Source organism: Ipomoea nil, unplaced genomic scaffold (genome assembly GCF_001879475.1).
Source record: "Ipomoea nil cultivar Tokyo-kokei standard unplaced genomic scaffold, Asagao_1.1 scaffold3069, whole genome shotgun sequence".
NCBI classification, from domain to species: Eukaryota; Viridiplantae; Streptophyta; class Magnoliopsida; order Solanales; family Convolvulaceae; genus Ipomoea; species Ipomoea nil.
Window position 1 is genome coordinate 5,410,253 of NW_017619497.1, and position 19,748 is coordinate 5,430,000.

A 19,748-nucleotide genomic window follows, 5' to 3' on the forward strand; every position below is an offset into this window, starting at 1 on the left:
TATTCGCAGTTTTAGGAGTAATTCTGGGAGTAATTCGTAAAAAAAAAAAAAAAAAAGGATCTCGCAGTTCACATGTCTATGAGTAAAGAGATGCCAATATTAAAATTACTGAATTGTCTATTTATTTAACACCAAATGGACAGAATAACAAATGAGGGACTAAATTGAGCAAAAACACAAAAGTCTGGGACTAAATTGAGCGAAACACAAAAGTCTGGGACGATATTAGGTCACCAAAGTCGTTTAGGACGAAATTGAGAAAAAAAACTATAGTCGAGGACGATTTTGGGTATTAACTCAATCTTATTTAAATCTTACCTCTTGATTATGGAAGACAACTTCTATAGACTTGAAAGCATACTGCACTCCTGGAGTTCATCAGAGAAATTTTACGTGCAGCGGTGTACCATGGATAAATTCTCTGTGTTTTTTAAATTAGCAACCGTTCTTTCTGGTTGTTTTTACGATTGATAGTGTTTGTATTGAAAACTAAGTGATGTATTTATAATTGTTTAGCAGTCAATTGAAACCTATCGGTAGTGAACTTTAGGAAAACGAATGGTTTCCACACCATTGCACGCGCCCGTGTAGACAATGGATGTGCGCAAACGCGCACAGCCAGTGTTTGTTTGTTTGTTTGTTTGTTTTTTTTTTTTTTTTTTTTTTTTTTTTTTTTTTTTTCTGACATTAACCCTTAACTTGCAGGACAAATATCTCCCCAAATAACTCCACCCCACATTTGTTATTATCCCCACCCAAGATAGTTCATCTGACATTATCTCCCTAATATCCACTGATGTGGATGCTCTAAGATGAATGATATTTTTATGAACTTTTGTGTTCTTGGTAAAGAACAAGTGCAAAAAGAATTGAGATTTATTTATGAAAAAATTGTACTTTTGGTCTCTCAATTAATATCCCATTTGTAATGTTATATATATACTTGTTTTTCAATTTGAACAGTTTTGATCCCTTAATTAGTTCGACGTTAGTCAATTTAGTCCTTCTGTTAATTAATCATTATAACTCTGTTTATAGCATGGGTATTATAGGAATTTCACTTAGCCTTGATTATATTAGCTTAGTTCCTTCACTTAGGCTAAGAGAATAGAGAGTGAGAGGATGGTCAACTAATTGGACTAAATTGACTAACGTCGGACTAATTGAGGGACCAAAATTGTTCAAATTGAAAAGCAAGGATAACATTGCAAATGAGGTACTAATTGAGGGACCAAAAATACGATTTTCCCTTTATTTATTGAAAAAACTAATAATTTATTTGTTAGTATGTTTGGGCAGTTGGACTGAAGTTTCTTTTGCTGGACTTTAAGTAGCCATGTTAGCCTTCTTGTTTTAGGATTAGCATATATTTCCCATCTTGCAACCCCATATTTCATGTTCTCTTAATTAGCCCATGCCTTCACTTTCAATCCTATTCCCTTTTTGCTTGTTTAGTTTTGAGCCATGCAAGGATAATGAGGTGGATCTTCTTGGGCCAAATTTACTATTCATTGCCCTAAATATTTTGGTTTGGGATTGGGCTTATAGAGGATAATTAAGTATATTTGTTTGAGGAGGCGACACAAATTCACAGTCACTATTCGAGGATGTGTACGATGTAAACTCAACTCCTTTGTAATATATAGTCTCTAAATCACACATGATCTGAGGGAAATAAAACGCACTAGAAATGTGATAAATTGTTTATATAATTAACACAGTTCATGAAGATTAATTAGCAGATACCATATGACATCAACATTATATTAATATATTATTGACAGCCATCAGCCAGCTATCAACTACTTAATTGATACTCTATGATCTAACTTTAGGAAAAGTTAGTTGGGCACAAGAGTGTTGGCAGTTGGAACAAACAACAAAAATCTACTTAATCAAGGAGGGAATGAGATATGATGGTATGATATTTCTTTAAAAAAAAAATGCTATGTGTACTTCTATTTTATACTCCTAACTTTTATTCTTACATTCAAAATCTTGATGTAGACACTTTTACTATGACTTTTGTTACATTAAAAAGTAAAATAATGAAATAAAAATTGACAGTACATATAACATAACTCTTCCAATTGCCCTAATATCATATATGACAAATGCGTATGGGAAGTCCATTTTGAGGGGTTGGCATCATGTCACCAACCACATTCTCCTTGGGATCTATCACCTCCCACTGGTACTTCTTCACAACATTGTGCAGGAAAGCCAGTATGGCTAGCCGTGCATATTCTTTCCCCGGACACATCCTAGGCCCTCCGCCGAAAGGCACGTACGTGTAGGGTGCACTTCCTTCCCCACTCTCGTATCTCTCAGGGTCGAATTTTTCGGGATCCTCAAAGTACTCGGAATTGTTGTTGGTGCTGCTCACGCTCCAATATACCTATTAGAATTTGAACACCTATTAATTTATTTTACATTTATCATCTTAGCTCGTCAACTGCTAATTTTACTAAATATTTTAATTTCAATTAATTAGCTTATTAGCTTTTCACCTTCAGCTATTAACTTTTTAGCATGCATAATAATTTAGGTTTTATTTAGCAAATTTAATTTATTTAAAGTTCAGTCGTTACGAGCTTATTTTAAAACCCTATTTAGTGATTTAGTGATTTACCTTCCAACCTTTTGGGATGGTGTAGCCTGCATAGGTGAAATCTGTGAGGGCTTCTCTAAAGGTGCCTTGAAGAGGAGGGGTTAGCCTCATTGTTTCACATATTACATTCCATGAATACTTCATTTTCTGCATATCTTCCCATTCCAATGCCTCTCCCTCCTTTCTCGCTGCAATCTCCATATGCTCTGCGAGGATTCGCCGGTAGATCTCAGGTCTCTCTCCGACGTATTTCATCAGGAAAGTTATGGTGGTCGCCACCGTGTTGTATCCGGCGACTACTAATCCCATGATTTTGTCCGCAGCCTCGTTTTCCGGCATCCCCGCGCCTATCATGTGAGAGAGTATGTCTCGCATGGCGGCGCCGCCCTGCATCGCCTCTTTCTTCTCCTGAACCACTCTCCTCAGCTCTTCCCTAATGGCGGCCGCCGCCTTGTTCGCCCGGTAAAACGCCGTCCCGGGGAAGTTCACCACCATGGAATGCATCCCCAATGTGACGTCATCGAAGCAACTGATTAGCCGTGTTATCCGGTCCGGGTTATCTATTCCGAGGAAGAACCGGCCCGAGAGGGCTAGAGTGAAAGATTTGGCGAGCGGGCAGACCCGAACTTCTGTTCTGCCTTCGCAGTGGTCCCGCAAGAGCTCTCGGGCTGTACAATCCATCTTGCCCAAGAATCGGGCCAGCGCTTCGGGCTTTAGAAACCCGGGCTGGCGAATCGCCGCCGCCTCCTCGTGGCGGACGGTTTCGGGCTGGGGCTGAGGCGGCGGAGTTTTGGGCTGGTAGGAACGGAATAATCTCTGCATGGCATGAGGCCTAAAGGCGGTGAAAAGCTTTTGCTCGTTGGAGAAGAGAAACTTGTGACCGTTGGGCCCACATATCACCGCCGTTTTCTCCCCTAATATCATAGTCTTGAATATTTCCGGCGAGTATTTCTTCATCCGGTCATGGACGAATTTTTCCGGCTTCCCGAACAAGAACCCGATCGTCTCTCCCAAAATAGGCCATCCAAAACTTCCCGGCGGGAATTGGGGATTGTTTTCCGGCCGTCGTCGAAATGCAAAAAGGGTAAGTAAAAGAGGGAAAGAGAGAGAGATGATTAGAGCGAATATGGCTTCCATTTGCAGAGATAACACTACTCGATTGAGACGTTAGCGTGAAGTATTAGGACATTTATATAGAAAAGACATGCAGAGTCACAGAGATTTCACAATTTATGATATAAACAATAAACAATTCACAATATAATCATTTTTAGGCAGCCAAATGTCGGGTAAGCATCCAAGTTCCAACAATGAATAAATATTTGAAACGGAGTAATATTTTTACTAATTCATGGTATGCCGGCCAGCATATGAAAATGGATTCTCCTATCCGCAAATTATATTATATTCACGAGGTGCATCTTATAAAGTTGACCTTGAAATATATTTATTTGTATTATGGCACATTTTTATTTTTTGTATGTTTATTACTCCATTCGTCTCATTTTATGTGTCTGGTTCGGTTAACGAGATTTGACTGAAATTATTTCATTTAACTTTTTATTTCCTTTTTTTTTTTTTTGGATGGAAGGGAGGGATCAAAAGGCCCCGAAAGAAAGAACTAGTAAAACCTTCTAAACGCCACCTTCGCGGCATATCACGATCAATTAGTGTTCTTAAACCATTCGGCAGAACCTGTAAGATAGAGGTGCCCTAGGGGGAGTTTTGCCCCATGTTGGCGAGGAAGTCCGCGCATTGGTTGCCCTCGAGAAGCACATGTATCATCTCGAAACCTTGAAAGAGTTTGATAATAAATTTGCAATCAGAGATTAAAGTGTTATTTAGAAACTACATTAATAGCACTATTAAACATAACAAAAAGTAAATTTAAAATAATTACAAAATACCAAAGAAAATAATTAAAGCATTAATAGCTAGTTTGATGAGTAAATAGTAAGTAAGACAGACGGGACAGAGATAATATTCTTCCAAAAGGTTGAACCCCAACCCCGGCCCGACAGAGCATTTGGGAGGATGTAAATCATGGTGACAGAACTAAACATGAACCATAGAGGCTAGACCGGTGCTCACTGCGCACAAAGAGGCTGTAAATCATGGTGACAGAAGTGAACATGAACCATAGAGGCTAGACCGGTGCTCACTGCGCACAAGGAGCTCCCCTCACGCCTCACTTTGAGAGGTTGCTCCCACACTGCCGCTTTGGGGGGATGTAAATCATGGTGACAGAACTAAACATGAACCATAGAGGCTAGACCGGTGTTCACTGCGCACAAGGAGGATGTAAATCATGGTGACAGAACTGAACATGAACCATAGAGGCTAGACCGGTGCTCACTGCGCACAAGGAGCCCCCCTCACTTTGAGAGGTTGCTTCCAGGTCATTCCTCCAAAGTTTCACCTCTATGACCAATTGAGCTACCCATGCGGGCCGAACAGAGATAATATATTTCAATACATATTTAATTTTAGTATAATATACTAAAAATAAACTTTTAGCATAGGTATACCTTGCATGATGAACTCCCGTTCATTATATAACAATTGTTATTATTGGCCTTGTTTGGTAATTAACTGATAACGAATTGTGACAACAATTTTTACTGTTGGGTTGTATTAACAATTTGTAAAGAAATATTTACTAAAATTAACGATTACGGTTAGCAATTAATGTGCATAAGGACCTATAAAGACATTAATAACACCAAATAAAACAAAACAAAACAAATGGGATTCCCTTTGTGTGGGATCATTAAAAGTTAACGGAACAAGAAGCTCAACACCCCTCTTTATTAATAGTTGCCCATCCGATGTTTCCACTTTAGATGAGCAATGAAAGAGCTGAGGAGCCTAAATAAGCCCATAATGTGGCATAAATTTGAAAAACTAGAAATTTAATTAATAAAGCAACAACAATTACTAGTGATGAAATATTGGCAATTGGTCTAATTCGATCTATTGACCCAATCTAACATATATTAACAATAGGGGAGTAGTTATGCTGCATCCGTATGCACCATAAAAACGACGTCGTTTTATTAAAAACGCGCGTCTCCCCTTAGAATTATGTGTTTACAATGACTTTATTAAAAAAAAAAATTTATTCATTATCAATAAATTAAATAAGAAAAATAATTTCATTAGTTACATTATATTTATTTTTCTCCAATATAAAAATTCTTTATATTCAAATTCATCAATTGATTATATTCGCTACATTGTCCCTACAATGTCTTTATTAAAAAAATGTATTCATTAGCAATAAATCAATTAAGAGAAATAATTTAAGGGTATAATAATAATAATAATAATAATAATAATAATAATAATAATAATAATAATAATAATAATAATAATAATAATAATAATAATAATAATAATAATAATAATAATAATTGTTTTAAAAAAAATAAAAAAATAACAACAAATTGACAAAAGAGTATTCAAATCACACAACAAATTGAAGTGGAAAATATCTCGTAATGTCCTTATTTGACAATCAGCAGTTAACTCTTCAATATTAGTATATATTTAATATTTTATGTCCTAATTTTTATTTGCTCTCCCTTATGACCTGTATTTGGTTTCAACCATACCTATACAATTATTTTATTGACCATTATAATCAATCATGATTATATTATCTTGCATTTGTAAATTTAGAATTACCTATTTAAATACGCAAATTTAACATTCAATTATCTGAACAATTCCAATATAATTTTCCTTTGATATACTTTAAAGTACTTATTTTAAAAAAAATAATATTGGGCATTATCCCAATCGCACAATGCGCGTAAAAAACTAGTCTTAATCTTAATAATAAGAGCCAATAAAGTTAGGTCCTTAACAGGAATTAAAAAATGTCAATATAATTATTTATTCAAATGAATGGTTGATATTATTTTTGTTTAAATATTTTTAACTAATTTTTCTAATTTACCCTTAATTATTAATACCTTTTCTCTTAAATAACCCCTTGTTCCGTTAATTTTTGTTTTCCTCCGTTTCGTTAACTTCACCCTCCGTACCTCTTAATATATTACTCCGTATTAACCTAGGTTCTTGTTTGAGATGATTTCTCTATTATTTCCTTCCTAAATTTGCTTGAGTATGGATGATGCTAGAAGAAAAGGTGCAAAGTTGTATGATTAAAGTTTATTAATTGGTCATATTCAATTATAAAATCTGACCAAAAAAAATCAACTGAATTGTTGATTTTTTTGTTTTCACCAATAAGACTTTTTTGTTCGAGTACTTTAGAGATTACAAGAAAGATCTATATTCATCTTGTCAGGCCAATCTGCCTCAAACAATTAGTAGTGCTGGCCTTTATAGAGTTTTAGGGCAAATTATACCATGGATCAGAGTCTATCTTGTATTATAGTAATTGTTATACCATGGACCATGGTTTATATTGCATTGTGAACGCTGATACAAAAATTATGTACCTTCAGTTAAGTCATTTTGTACCTACAGTTAACCGTTTTTGTACATGTAAACAAATAAATTAATACTTGTAATTGTTAACACATAATACGATAACTACATGTACAGAAACTATCAGCTGCAGGTACAAAATATGTCAACTACATCTTTTTAGTATGTGTGTCAACCAATTTCATATGTATATATATATATATATATATATATATATATATATATATATATATATATATATATATATATATATATATATATATACACTAAATAGTTTGTAATTTTGATTAGTTTTTTAATAATTTATAAAGAAAGTTAGGTAAAGTAAAATCAAGTAGGGAAAAAATTTTCCCGCCTAAGTGTGAATGTATATTAATAGATTTGTAAGATCATTTTTTGTGTGTGTGTGGTTTAGGTCATTCTCTGTCCATTTAACTTTGTAAGATCATTATTGCAAATGAGATTAGCAATATGAATGCATTTTTTTTATCATATTTATTGTCTTAACATTTAAATATTACAATGTAGAACTATACTTACATTTTTAATAAAATTAATTCAGTTTTGTATCATAACATTACAACAATACTTATAAATTTTTGTCCGTGCATTGCACAGGGCAAATACTAGTAACTTATAGTATTCTAGACTCTAAATTAAAGTCATATACTAGTATAAATAGTAGCTCTCCATATCCCATCTAAATTTGATTTTGGCAATTGCATTCTTAATATAATCTAATTTTTTCACCCGTGCGTTGAACGAAATGCATTTGTTATAATATTTAAAGAATATTTGGATTGATATACAAATATAAATTATAATAATAAATATTATATAGTGCAGTTGATGGAATGAGTTGGATCGATTATGTTTTATGATATTATCATTACTTAAATTCGAGCAAATAATTGTCCAATTACCCGTGCGATGCACGGATATAATTTTTTATTATATATTAATATATTTAGATAATAAAATTAAAGATGAAATTATAAATAATTTTAATATTTGAAAGTATACATTTATTTGATTATAAGATTAGTGCAAAAGTATCACTCAATTAATTGAATACGGAGTAATATATAACTCGTTTGTCTGCAATTATCTTAAAAAATAGATATGTTATATAATTTATGTAATTATATTCTTACAAGAATAAATTTGGGAAAAAATGAGAAATAATTTAATTGTAATTATTATAAAAATAAATACAACAATCCATGTTTAGTTAAATTATCATAATAATTATTAGGCAATTGTTATTATGAAATTATATTAATATCTGTGCAATTATACTTTTATATCTTAAGTATATTCCATTCTACCATATCAAGTTTACTTTTATCCTCCTTCATATATGAATTAATTAATTGTTATTGTTATTATTAGAAAAAAAAAATCTAAGGGACCCATGTCCGACAGAGCGGGGGATGTAAATCATGGTAACTCAGTTAACTACATAGGCTAGACCTTTGCTTACTGAGTTGAACGCAAAGGCTAGACATTTGCTTACTGCGCACAAGGAGCTCATTCACTTTGAGAGGTTGATCCTACACTGCCGCTAGTAAGACTCGATCCCATATTATTGTTTCTAAACTTTACTTCTGTGACCAATTGAGTTGCTCATGGATAATCATATACGGTTGTATGTTACTTTATTATTTTTTATCCATATAATTCTATCATGAGTTATTTTATATGTACTAAAAACTAGTAATCGTATTGACCGAACCCATCAATTGAACTTTTTAGACTTATCAATTTAACAACCTTTATCGACAGGTTTATGAATAGTTAATATGTTAGTTGATGACACCACATTTTCCCTCAATTTCCTTAGCATGTTTGCTCTAGTACGTCTAGAAGTTTAGAAGACATTGAGATTATTCACTTTCAATTCGAATATAATTGAATATATTATTTGGTTTAATTAAATTGTTTATGATTAATGAGAAAGTAATTGTTAGTTATATATACATTATTATACACGCACGATATAATAATTAATTATAGTATTAAAATACCTAACACAAATGCGGACGTAGTGACGGTGACATTTTTATTGAATAATATAATTTTCCTTTAAAAATTTGTATTTTAATTTAGTGTTGACATTTATGCAAATCTGAAGCCTCTATAATCTATTCTTCGCAATTGGCAGGTTGGCTGGCGTACACATGGTTAGGTTTGGAAGTTTTCTACTTTTCTATTTTAAAATAATAATGTCATATTCTAAAGAAAAATTCACCCAATATATTTTGATTAAAATTATTTTGTTTTTTTTTTTTGATTGATTATATAACTGACTAATTAATAAATATGAATACTTTTGAAACTATCTACATTCTTCATTTTTTTTTCAGATCACGAGGTGTCCTGAACAGGCTTTAATTGGGAGGCAGAGGCATCTTTAAACCTGTACCATATTTAAACTAATCCTCATTCGCACCGGGCCGGTCCAATTAAAAGACAAAGTGCTGATCAAATTGATTTTTTCATACGAGAGGGGGTTCGAATGGACAAATTATGCTATGGACCCGTGTCCACCATGTGCATTGTACATTCATAATTTCTATACTGTAGATTCATAATTTCTATACTGCATATTCATAATTTATGTATTGTAGATTCATAATTTCTGTAATGTAGATTCACGTATTTAACTCCATTTAAATATGATCAGACCACAGCAATACTAGGACCAACCTAAAATATTTTTAAAAAAACAAAGACTAAAAGTAGAATATCACTTGTTTATCTGAGACTAAAAATATAATTAATTTTTTCGTAATATATAAATTATATGTAAATAAATTAAAAATATATAATATATTAACTGCAAGTCATACTTCACAATATGCATGCACACGATATAACGATTGCAACTTTCATGGCGGCTAATATTTGGGTATGATGCATAAAATGTATATACTAGATATTATTATTTAACTACAAAATTTGGTAAACGGTCGTGAAATGATGGTGGACTTTGATCAACCATGTTATGTAGTTAAATTCCAGTCTACCAAATGGACAACAATTCTATTGTTGGTCCCGGACGCGAAGAAACAATATGGTTACGTTTAAAATGTTACCTTTTATGAGTTAGGAAGGTATTATATTTTAGTTGGAAAATATTATTCATCTCACTTAAGATGGTTAAATGTCGTTATGTTTAAAAACACTTTTTTTTATTACTATTGATTTTATTACAATGTAATGCTACTTTCTCATTGTATTGGACTGAAGCACAAAAAGTTAATATCGCCCTCACTGGGGTTCAAACTCATAACTTCTTATTTGACCGGGAGAGTCACTTCATGACTAGATCCAAGGTAATATAAGGTCTTAAATATAATATAGAGTAATAATACATAATACAGGGTTCCAAATGAAATAGTTAAGTGGGTGGAAGATAATTCTTATAATTGAATAGTCACGTGTTTGGTTCTGTTTTTGCTGATACCAATTCTTTTATTGTTTATATATCCTAACACATTATAAGATAATTGTGTTAAAATTGAGACTTGTCAAGAAATCGTCGACAAAATATTTGGTCTTGGGGCATCAGTAAATGAGAATTAAAAAATAAAAAAGAGTGGAAGGGGACCTAAGAACAAGACATAAAAGTAGGTCGGAATGCTCTTGAGTCTTCTTCAAGAACTGGCAAGAAAGAATGTGAATGTCTACCGTCATTTAAGGAAGTGTTTGACGAGGCATTTAATCAACTTTAACCTTAATTTCTATTCACTTTTATCTTCTTTTAAAATTATGATCAATCTTAAGGCATACACAACAATGATAAAATAATACGGAGTAGTTTTTTTTTTTTTTTTTTTTTTTTTTTTTAGATAAAAGAAAGAAAAGATGAGAGATTGTGAAAATAGATTTGCAAGTAGTTTTTCGTAAATTCGGATAAAAAATAAAAATAAAAGGCTCTGTTGGTGTGCGTGTAGTGCACGTGCTTACTTGGTGCGTCAAAGTGATGGTCATCCTGAGCACATTATTGTTCTCTTTTTATTTTCTTTTCTTTCGTTTAGGTTGTAGAGGCGGTAGAGTCAACACAAAACTCACATTGAATTTATTTGTTGGGGGGCAAATAAAATTTTTTATTTAATCAAGTATGTAGCAATTAAATAATATAAAACTCTACCAAAAAAAAATAAATAATATAAAAAATGTTCTAAACAACATATACTGTAGAGTAAATTTAATCTTAAAAGTTTTAAATTGATTAGTGATAGGATAATTGAGATAATTATAATATTAGATTTTGGATCCCGTATCTAACACATAACACTTAGTGCTGAGGCCAACTATCGAAGTGTACAAAGAGGGAGTAGTTGTGTCTGTAACATGCTTTATAGTTTGTATGAATAGTTAGTCAAATGCAATGATTAGATACTGACCTGTTTGGTAAAATAGTTAACCTATTAGCCAGTTTTAATTTATTCGATTACTGTTAACTGTTTGATTTGGTCAAAAAATAAATATAAGTGTTTGATTAATCAGTTTTTTGTAACTTCAAAATGTTAAAATTTAAAAAGTTGCTCAAAATAACTTTTTCAATTAACTTTTTGAGAAAAGAAATTATATTAAACAACTACCAACTAAAACTAATTTACCAAACAGTACTAGGGGTGTAAACGAACCGAGTCGAGCTCAAGCATGGGTTGGCTCGAGCTCGAGCTCGATAAGCATGGTTCGGCTCGAGTTCGAGCTCGAGCTCGATCGAGCTTGAAAAATGATGCTCGAGCTCGGCTCGACAATTTTTCGAGCCGCTCGAGCTCGGCTCAAGTTGCTCGATTGTTCAAGTTCGGGCTTGATTTGAGCTCGAGTTCAGACTCAATTTTAGTCTCAAGTTTGACCTATTTGAATTCATATAACAATTAATAATAAATATTATTTTATCCATACATAAATAATAAAATCTTTTAAAAAAATTAAACAAGTCCAATAGATTTAGGGTTTTCCTACTTTGCGAGTTTTAAGTATTATATATATATATATATATATATATATATATATATATATATATATATATATATATATATATATATATATATATAATTTATCTTTTTATTTAATTATGGCTCGCAAGCGGCTCGACAAGCCGCGAGCCTAGAATATTTGAGCTCGAGCTCGGCTCGTTTACTAAACGAACCGCTCGAGTTCGGCTCGAGCTCGATTTTGACCGAGCAGCTCGCGAACCGCTCGCGAGCTGCTCGGCTCATTTACACCCCTACCAAACACGTTCCTACAATCAAACACGTTCCTACAATCAGCTAATGTTATCAACTAATCATACTAGTTCATGCTTGAAACTATTTATGCAATACAAACATTTGCTCTAGTGAGAGGCTTAGAGCAATCAATATATATTACGAAGTACGGCTTGGGAATAACAGGGTATTTGGTTGGGAGAAAGAAATTGTATATTGTAGAAAAAAAAAAGTAAAAACAAAATAAAAATTCAATTTACATTATTTATTAGGGAAAAAAATAGAATTATTGAAAATAAGAATTTCATGACTGCTGAATACCATTGGAAAAGAATTACAATTACTGCCAACCAAACACCCTATAACATGTAAAAATCCACAGGTTGAAACGTGAAAATCATCACCACTACCCAGTTCCAGTAATGGTGTTTACATGGAGTACAGTAGTGTTTAGGTACATACAGAACTGATGAATGTCAAATGAGTAATCACAACATGAAAATTCCATCTACAGCAAATCAATACAGTACACAAATTACAACCAAAATCTTCACAATAGCCGCGATTTTTCTTTACAATATCAACACCACCAATCATTTACCACATTTCAAATGCAGGTACTCATCGTCTCTATATTCATCTTTACCAATAGAGTAAGCTAACCTCTGGAGTGGATGCAAACCAATGAGATTTAAGATGTTCCACCGCCAACTCTACGTTGTTGTCACACCAACAACAACGTTCCTCACCTACCATTTACATGGATGATTGTAAATACCCGAATGGCATGGACACAAGTGGCAGAAATAAAATTTACAGCATGGAGGCTTACCAAGTTCCCGCTTTCATCAACTGACATGGGGTTCTGGACAACTACAGTTTGATTCTGTGGTCGAGATGTAGCCTGCAGCACATGAAACAATATTCAATTCAGAATCCTGATCTAACACTTGGTAAGTACAAAAGAGTACATTGGAGATTGGAGAACTCACTGTCGAAGAAGGTGTCATTGATGAAGATGTAGCAGTTCCATTGGGTGTGTGGGGTTGAATAGGCGCTCTTGTATCTCCTGCCTGCTAGAAAAATGCACGTAGAATTGACATGCTTATAGATTTAAAATGTATCCCAGATGTGATAATGGTAAACTGTACAGATAAATTACGTGGCAAGATAAAGAAAAACAGTATTCTGAGAGCTTCTAGGGAAAATGATGATATTATCATTAAAGCAACTAGATGTTCTAGGGTTATCTCATTTGTGAAAGATTTTTTGTTTTCATTTTCTATCACTTCATGTTTTAGGCTTGTGACAAAAAGCATGGTTAATATTATATTTTTCTCCTATTCAGATTAACATTGTAAGTTGGAATAATTGGCAAGCACAAAACTTTGGTTTCTTAGCAGATCAAATATTATTTGTCTGAATCACTCCCCTTTGGTACAGACAACATTAACCTACCTCACTGCTAAATCAGAGATCAACCAGAGTACAGATCCCAAATACATTCTAACCTTAAAGGTTTTCTAATTATGGGTCTTCCTTTTTCTTGCTTGTCTTTACTTTTTCAAAGGAGGAATGGGTGGCAGATGCAGGGTTGGGGTCAGGGTTGAGCTCTCAGATCCCCTTAAAACAGTTTTTTTGTTGGGTCCACAACATAAACATGATTGAAGCCATGCTTATGGAAATTTTCCTCTAAGAAGAATGCCGTGACTGGAGTGGTTTCCATTCTCTTTCATTTAAATATCAGTTTTGAACAAATTAATTGGCAACAATAGTGCAGACTTTATGAAGTCTGATGTGCAGGAAAACAATAGTGTAGACGTAATATAGATTAGGAAGAAGCTATACTCACATTAACATTAGTGATGAAGTGACACACAGCACACTTAACAGAGGGAGCTCCAGACGGATACATCAACATTGTACGGCAGTTTCCACAGTTAACATGAGCAAACTGGTTTGGTCCTGTACATCAGGAAAAATTTCACTCAAATTAAAAGGGGCATGAATGTGCAAGAGAAGGGCATAAAACCCACAACTAAAAGCAATAAACTACAAGCTAAAAGACTAAAACAGCTTTCATATACAAAGGAGAATCCAGTGAGCTCTAACCACCAACTTATCCAATGCTCTTTGAGACTATTTTCTACGACCATCACTCGGTGAATGCTGATACTCGCACAGAGTTGAATTAATCATATTTCAAAATTTCAACTGCCATTATCATGTTGCACTTTTAACATGAACTAACTTCATTGCCTATCAACAGTCTGAAACAGTCAAGAGAGAAATAATACTTCCTAGAAGACTACTGAATCATAAAGTTTACCAAAAAACTTACTCAGAACACATAAGCCCACTTAAAATCTTTGATTTATGTAATAAATCCTCTTAAACATTGGTTATATACTTAAATTATTGCCAATAAACGCTCAGAGTTTTGTGATTCAACAAATTCAGCAAACATGAGTTGTGCCTACCCCCTGCAATATTATATTCAAGTATCAACTAACCATAATTTTTCTTCAACTCTTCACACAAAAAAGGTAATCTCACCCAAACTTCATACGCATCACAATGCAACTATGCAACTATGCAAGAAAACATGTAATCAAAAAGCAGGCCTCAAACCTTCGTATATTGATAAGTGCATTTATGACTATATTTTAGACCATACTTGGACTCATTTTTGTATAGCATTTCTGTGGATTTAGAGAGAAATGTGCCTTAATTGCTTTGATTTGATATTTAGGTACACCATTAGATGAGTTGAAGAGAAATTAACATTTTTGGGTCAATTTTGGACAATTTCTAGTCATAAGGAGCATTGGGACACTCAAGAAGAGCATAGGACAATCCAAAGTCGACATATGGCTGCACGGCAAATTATACAATTGACCAAGGTACACCTTGCATTGTGGACCCTAGTCCAAAGTGACATCCAGATTATGTGTCTGCAGTTAATAGAATATGTGCCTTCAATTTATTTATAGGCACATAATTTATTAACTAAAAGCACATAATACACGTAATTTTTGGACCAGGGTCCACAATCAAGGTGGACCCTGGTCCATGGTATAACAATTGTGGCTGCACTTGCATGTGCATGGAGTGCAACATTGGACAAGTTGCACGTGCACAACAAGTGCACCAGCAGGAGTGCAATTACGGCCCAGACTTGCACGGGCAACTGGGCAAGGGCACACCCATGCACCACACACACTGCATATTTAAGCCGTTTTTTAGACATTTTGAAGGGAGTTCGAACCCTAGATAGTCCTAGCTATAGCTTTCTCTCATTTCCCTATGCATATTTAGCTTAGAATAGCGCTAAACTTTCATTCTTTTACATTGTTGAAGTAAAGAATCCAACACGTGAACCAGAGTATTTGAAATGCATATCTACAACAGTACACAAATCTTCATACTTTTGCTAATCACATCAAAGGTTAACTGCTCATATCAATGATATCATATGCAAGCAAATTTTAATATTTTTACCTGGCACAAGGTTAACCGTATGACAGCATGAACATCTCACACTAGTAGCCCCACGGGGATGCATCAGCAGTGTTCGACAGCCTCCACATATGAGTTGAGCCATTTCCATTGCTGCGTGAAGAACATGTTTAAGTGAAAACCTAAAGAACTGAAAATAAGCACATCTACTGTGTATTATAGATATAAATTCCATGACTTAGCCCTATAGACATAAATGCACCTTTCTACCTTGCTAATGCATGATTATAAGGCATTGCAACTTTAGAGGATGTTTCTCCATTCTGTTCCATTTATTGTTTAACACCAGAATTTTATCATCTTTTCTTTTTTCTATCATGTTTGTGTTCATTTTACTCTTTGTTCATCTCTTTTTTCTTTTAATCCCCTGCTCATCAAGTCCAAATACAAGCATGATTTCCTATAGGGCAGACCATTTCTAGTTGGATTAGTTTCATGATTTCCTCATCAAGTCCAAATACAAGCATACACCATTGTTATGCCTATGATGCAGACCATTCACTATCATGTCCTGTGAAACCTAAAATTTTAAAGCTTTCACCCTGTTCTGAGAAGCTCATGAATCAGAGAAATTATAAAAGAGTGCACTCATCAAGACTCTACAATGATTACATGTTACTATTATTAGTGGTTTTTTTTTCATATATTCAATTTTCTATTCCAATAGGGACATACTAACACCTAGAAATGCAGTGATAAATCATGGACCTTTCAGAATTCAATAAAAGATCAAGGAACAATACCAGGAGGCGGGACAGGAGTGAGGGCATTGCAGACTGCACAGCAGACATTTGAGGCTCCCCTGGGATAAAGAAGAATAGTCCTACACCCGTTACAAACCACCTGGCTCTGCATATCTGTAACTTAACTAATCAAACATAAAATTCACATTAAGCTTACGGCACAATCTGATATTTGCATCTTCTAGCTCATTACAGCGATTAAAAAGATTCAAACTTTGGATGCACGAACATCAATTCAATCCTCGAGAAACGCAATTCCAATTCAAGTGCATATATCGATGCAACATTAACATGTATGTTCATATCAAATTGTGAAATTCAAATTATAAAATCGATAAATACCATAAACCCTTTTGTAACCAAAAATTCAGGGATGCTCACCACTGATGAAGGAGCAAATCTGAAGCCCAAGAGACGAGATTGATCAGATAAGCAAATTACAGAGAAACCGACGAACGATACTGCGATTCCGAACGGAAATCTTATCCGAGTTTCCTTTATTAAGAATAATAAAACAAATAGAAAGAAGAATATTCTTCTCCGCTTAACACGAATTCGCGTTCTTTGACTTTCAGGTAAGGGAAGGGCTTTGAATTCAACGATGAAGAGACATAATTTATCCAATTGAATTGATGGAAACTCGTGATGAAGATTTGTAGCGTTTTCCTTCCTGGAGGCTACCGAGCACACAGAAGATACGACCCGAATTCGACAATGCCCTTCCCCAATCCCCACCCAAGCGTTATAGGCAATTTATATCGTCGACCAGGGTCCTAGTATTGTGTACCTTGACCAAAACGATATTGTTTTGAGATTTAAGCTAATAGATTTTGTAATTCTTTATTTTTTTCATATTTCAACACCAATTTTAATTTATTTTATGTATAACACGAGATACAAACATGTAATTTATAATTTTTTAAGAAAAATTCGTAATGTGAACTGAATAACAAACAATTATAGTCAAAATTAAAATTCAAAACCACGTCGTATAGGACCAAGGTTCACGGTATAACGATTGCTCGCCTCCCCAACTGCTTAGCCCAACCTCCTTTCAAAGTTCAAACCCATCCCTTTGCTTAATTACTTCCTAGCCTAATTTTAATCTTCTTGGGCTTAATCAAATGACCCAATAGGCACAGGGGCCAGGGCACACAGATTATATTAGTGCAAATATAAAATAGCAATGCAATATTTATTTTAATTTCTTTGTCAAAATATAATGTATAAAATATTCAACAAAGAAAAATATAAATCAAAATTTAACATAAAAGTGACATTCTTCAAGCATATTTAGATACAAAATTATTCACTAAAATTTCAATATAAATTTCTTTCAAAATTTCATTTTCAGCATAAGGTGTTTTTCTTTGACTTTTTTAAAAAAGTGATAAAATACAAACAAAAAAAAAAATCATGAGTATTATTACTGTATTATCTAAATTACTACTAATGAAAGTTCAATATTAGCAAGTACTAATGAGAAGATTTATAGAGATGAGATCAAATTCAGCAAAAATTTAATGGCAAATTATTATCAGGTCAATTGTGGCAAAAGAAAAGAAAGAAGATAAAAGAAATGTCTTATCAAGAATCAGGCAAGGTTTGAGGCCAATGAAGCGTATCAGGTCCTCACAAACGCAATGGGCTCTTGTTGGCTAAACAGATCTGGGTTCAATGGTCTCCGCCGCAACCAGGGGTGGTGAAACTCAACTCAGATGGGGCGAAGAAATCATAGTCCGGCCTCGCTAGCGCAGGTGGTATTTTACGAGATCACTTGGGCACTTGTGTGGCTGGCTTTATTATTAAAATCAGATACACCAACAGTTTCGTTGCCGAACTCTGGGGTTTCCGAGAAGGTCTGCGCCTTGTCGCCTTGCAAGAGATCACGGTTTTGACAAAATAGAGGCGGAAATTGATTCAATGGCCATAAGTTCTCAATGAAAACCTAGGGTCCTCTCCGGAGGTGGATACCCTTATCACGGACTGCATGTCTCTCATGCATTACTTCCCCGCCTTTGAGCTCAAACATGTCCTTCGGGAAGGAAACCAATGTGTCAACTTCTTTGCCAATTTGGATCCAAACTCTCCATGGGACACAACGATCCTTATCCAGTCTTTGGAGGAGTTACAATTGATGCTGGCTCGCGATGCTAATAGTGTTGCTTTTAGAAGATTTCATTAAATCCTCAAGGCCCGCACCTTCCCTTTACCCCCCCCCCCCCCCCCCACCCACCAAAAAAAAAAAGAATGGAGTAAGAAGACAAAAATGCTATAAAAAGAATGGAAGCACAAAAATATTGAGATTGTATTAAGATCTTTTCTTATTGGACTTAGCTCTTATGTTATTGTACGATTTTGTTTAAAGTAGAGTTGACTAAACTTATCTTATTGTATTAGTTTGTACTACTTTGAAAACTTTTAATGTAACTTTGTAGATATATTTTTTAATAGTAGGTTCAATAGTTTGAATTTTTATTTTTTTTGGGGTGGTGGTGGGGGGTTGTCAGCCACAACTAGGAGAGATGAGAGAGAATAAGGGGAGGGAAAAAAAAAAAAAAGGAAAAACAATTGGTGACAAAAAATTGGGTAGGACAGCTTGCCTGGACCGAACATTTATCTTTGATTAATGATAGATGAGTTCTTCCACTATTTTTTTTTTTTTTTTTAACGATGAGTCCTTCCACTTAATCACACCTCAGGTTAGAAAACAAATGTTACGGAGTACGAGTACTATTTTTAGTGGTTAATAATGTTATTTTTAATGCCATTTAAACATATTTGCTGACGGATGACCAAAAATGGTCATGCAACAATAATGATATAGGACCAATTGGAATGTTTAGAAAAAAAAAGACTAAAAATAGAATGGCGCATATAAATTTAGAACCAAAAAAGAAAAATGACTTAACAATTAAAATTAAATAGACCAAAAGATTCTTATATTTAAGGTCATTTAAACGGTTTTGTTTACCTCGACAAAAAATGGTCATGTCACAATAATATTAGGACCAAATGAGAATGTTTTGGAAAAAAGACTAAAAATTAACTGACACTTATAAATATAGATTAGAACAAAAAATAGAATTAACTCATTAGAGCTCATTGTGGGCAGAAATATACAATTTAATATTGAATCTTGAAATTAATTTTTTTTTTTTACAAGGAAATAGGATAATACGGACTTTGTAT

At 33.8% G+C, this 19,748-nt stretch overlaps 2 protein-coding genes across 4 annotated transcripts; both read right to left on the reverse strand.

The window, feature by feature from the left end:
* Positions 1 to 2,050: 2,050 nt before the first annotated feature.
* Positions 2,051 to 3,792, reverse strand: LOC109164652 (beta-amyrin 28-oxidase-like). The gene is made up of 2 exons (XM_019313177.1): positions 2,633 to 3,792; positions 2,051 to 2,398 (listed from the first exon to the last, which is right to left on the reverse strand). Exons 1-2 carry the CDS (start codon positions 3,746 to 3,748, stop codon positions 2,102 to 2,104), a joined length of 1,413 nt encoding a protein of 470 aa, XP_019168722.1. The 5' UTR covers positions 3,749 to 3,792; the 3' UTR covers positions 2,051 to 2,101.
* An 8,827-nt stretch (positions 3,793 to 12,619) lies between these two features.
* Positions 12,620 to 17,294, reverse strand: LOC109165526 (protein LSD1-like). 3 transcript variants are annotated; one of them, XM_019314332.1, is made up of 7 exons: positions 16,938 to 17,294; positions 16,557 to 16,670; positions 15,796 to 15,906; positions 14,147 to 14,259; positions 13,287 to 13,367; positions 13,127 to 13,198; positions 12,620 to 13,043 (listed from the first exon to the last, which is right to left on the reverse strand). In XM_019314332.1, exons 2-7 carry the CDS (start codon positions 16,666 to 16,668, stop codon positions 13,008 to 13,010), a joined length of 525 nt encoding a protein of 174 aa, XP_019169877.1. In that variant the 5' UTR covers positions 16,669 to 16,670; positions 16,938 to 17,294; the 3' UTR covers positions 12,620 to 13,007. The 3 variants fall into 3 exon arrangements, with proteins under 3 accessions (XP_019169877.1, XP_019169875.1, XP_019169876.1); XM_019314330.1 differs by having other exon boundaries at positions 13,287 to 13,370; XM_019314331.1 differs by having other exon boundaries at positions 13,287 to 13,370; positions 16,557 to 16,681; positions 16,938 to 17,287.
* Positions 17,295 to 19,748: the final 2,454 nt, after the last annotated feature.

Coding starts and splice junctions, on each gene's coding strand:
- LOC109164652 (XM_019313177.1), bottom strand. CDS start 3,748: ATGGAAGCCATATTCGCTCTAATCATCTCTCTCTCTTTCCCTCTTTTA. Junction 2,399..2,632: donor CCATCCCAAAAGGTTGGAAG/GTAAATCACTAA, acceptor AAATTCTAATAG/GTATATTGGAGCGTGAGCAG.
- LOC109165526 (XM_019314330.1), bottom strand. CDS start 16,668: ATGCAGAGCCAGGTGGTTTGTAACGGGTGTAGGACTATTCTTCTTTAT. Junction 13,371..14,146: donor ACTTCATCACTAATGTTAAT/GTGAGTATAGCT, acceptor GCATTTTTCTAG/CAGGCAGGAGATACAAGAGC. Junction 13,199..13,286: donor CAATGACACCTTCTTCGACA/GTGAGTTCTCCA, acceptor CATGTGCTGCAG/GCTACATCTCGACCACAGAA.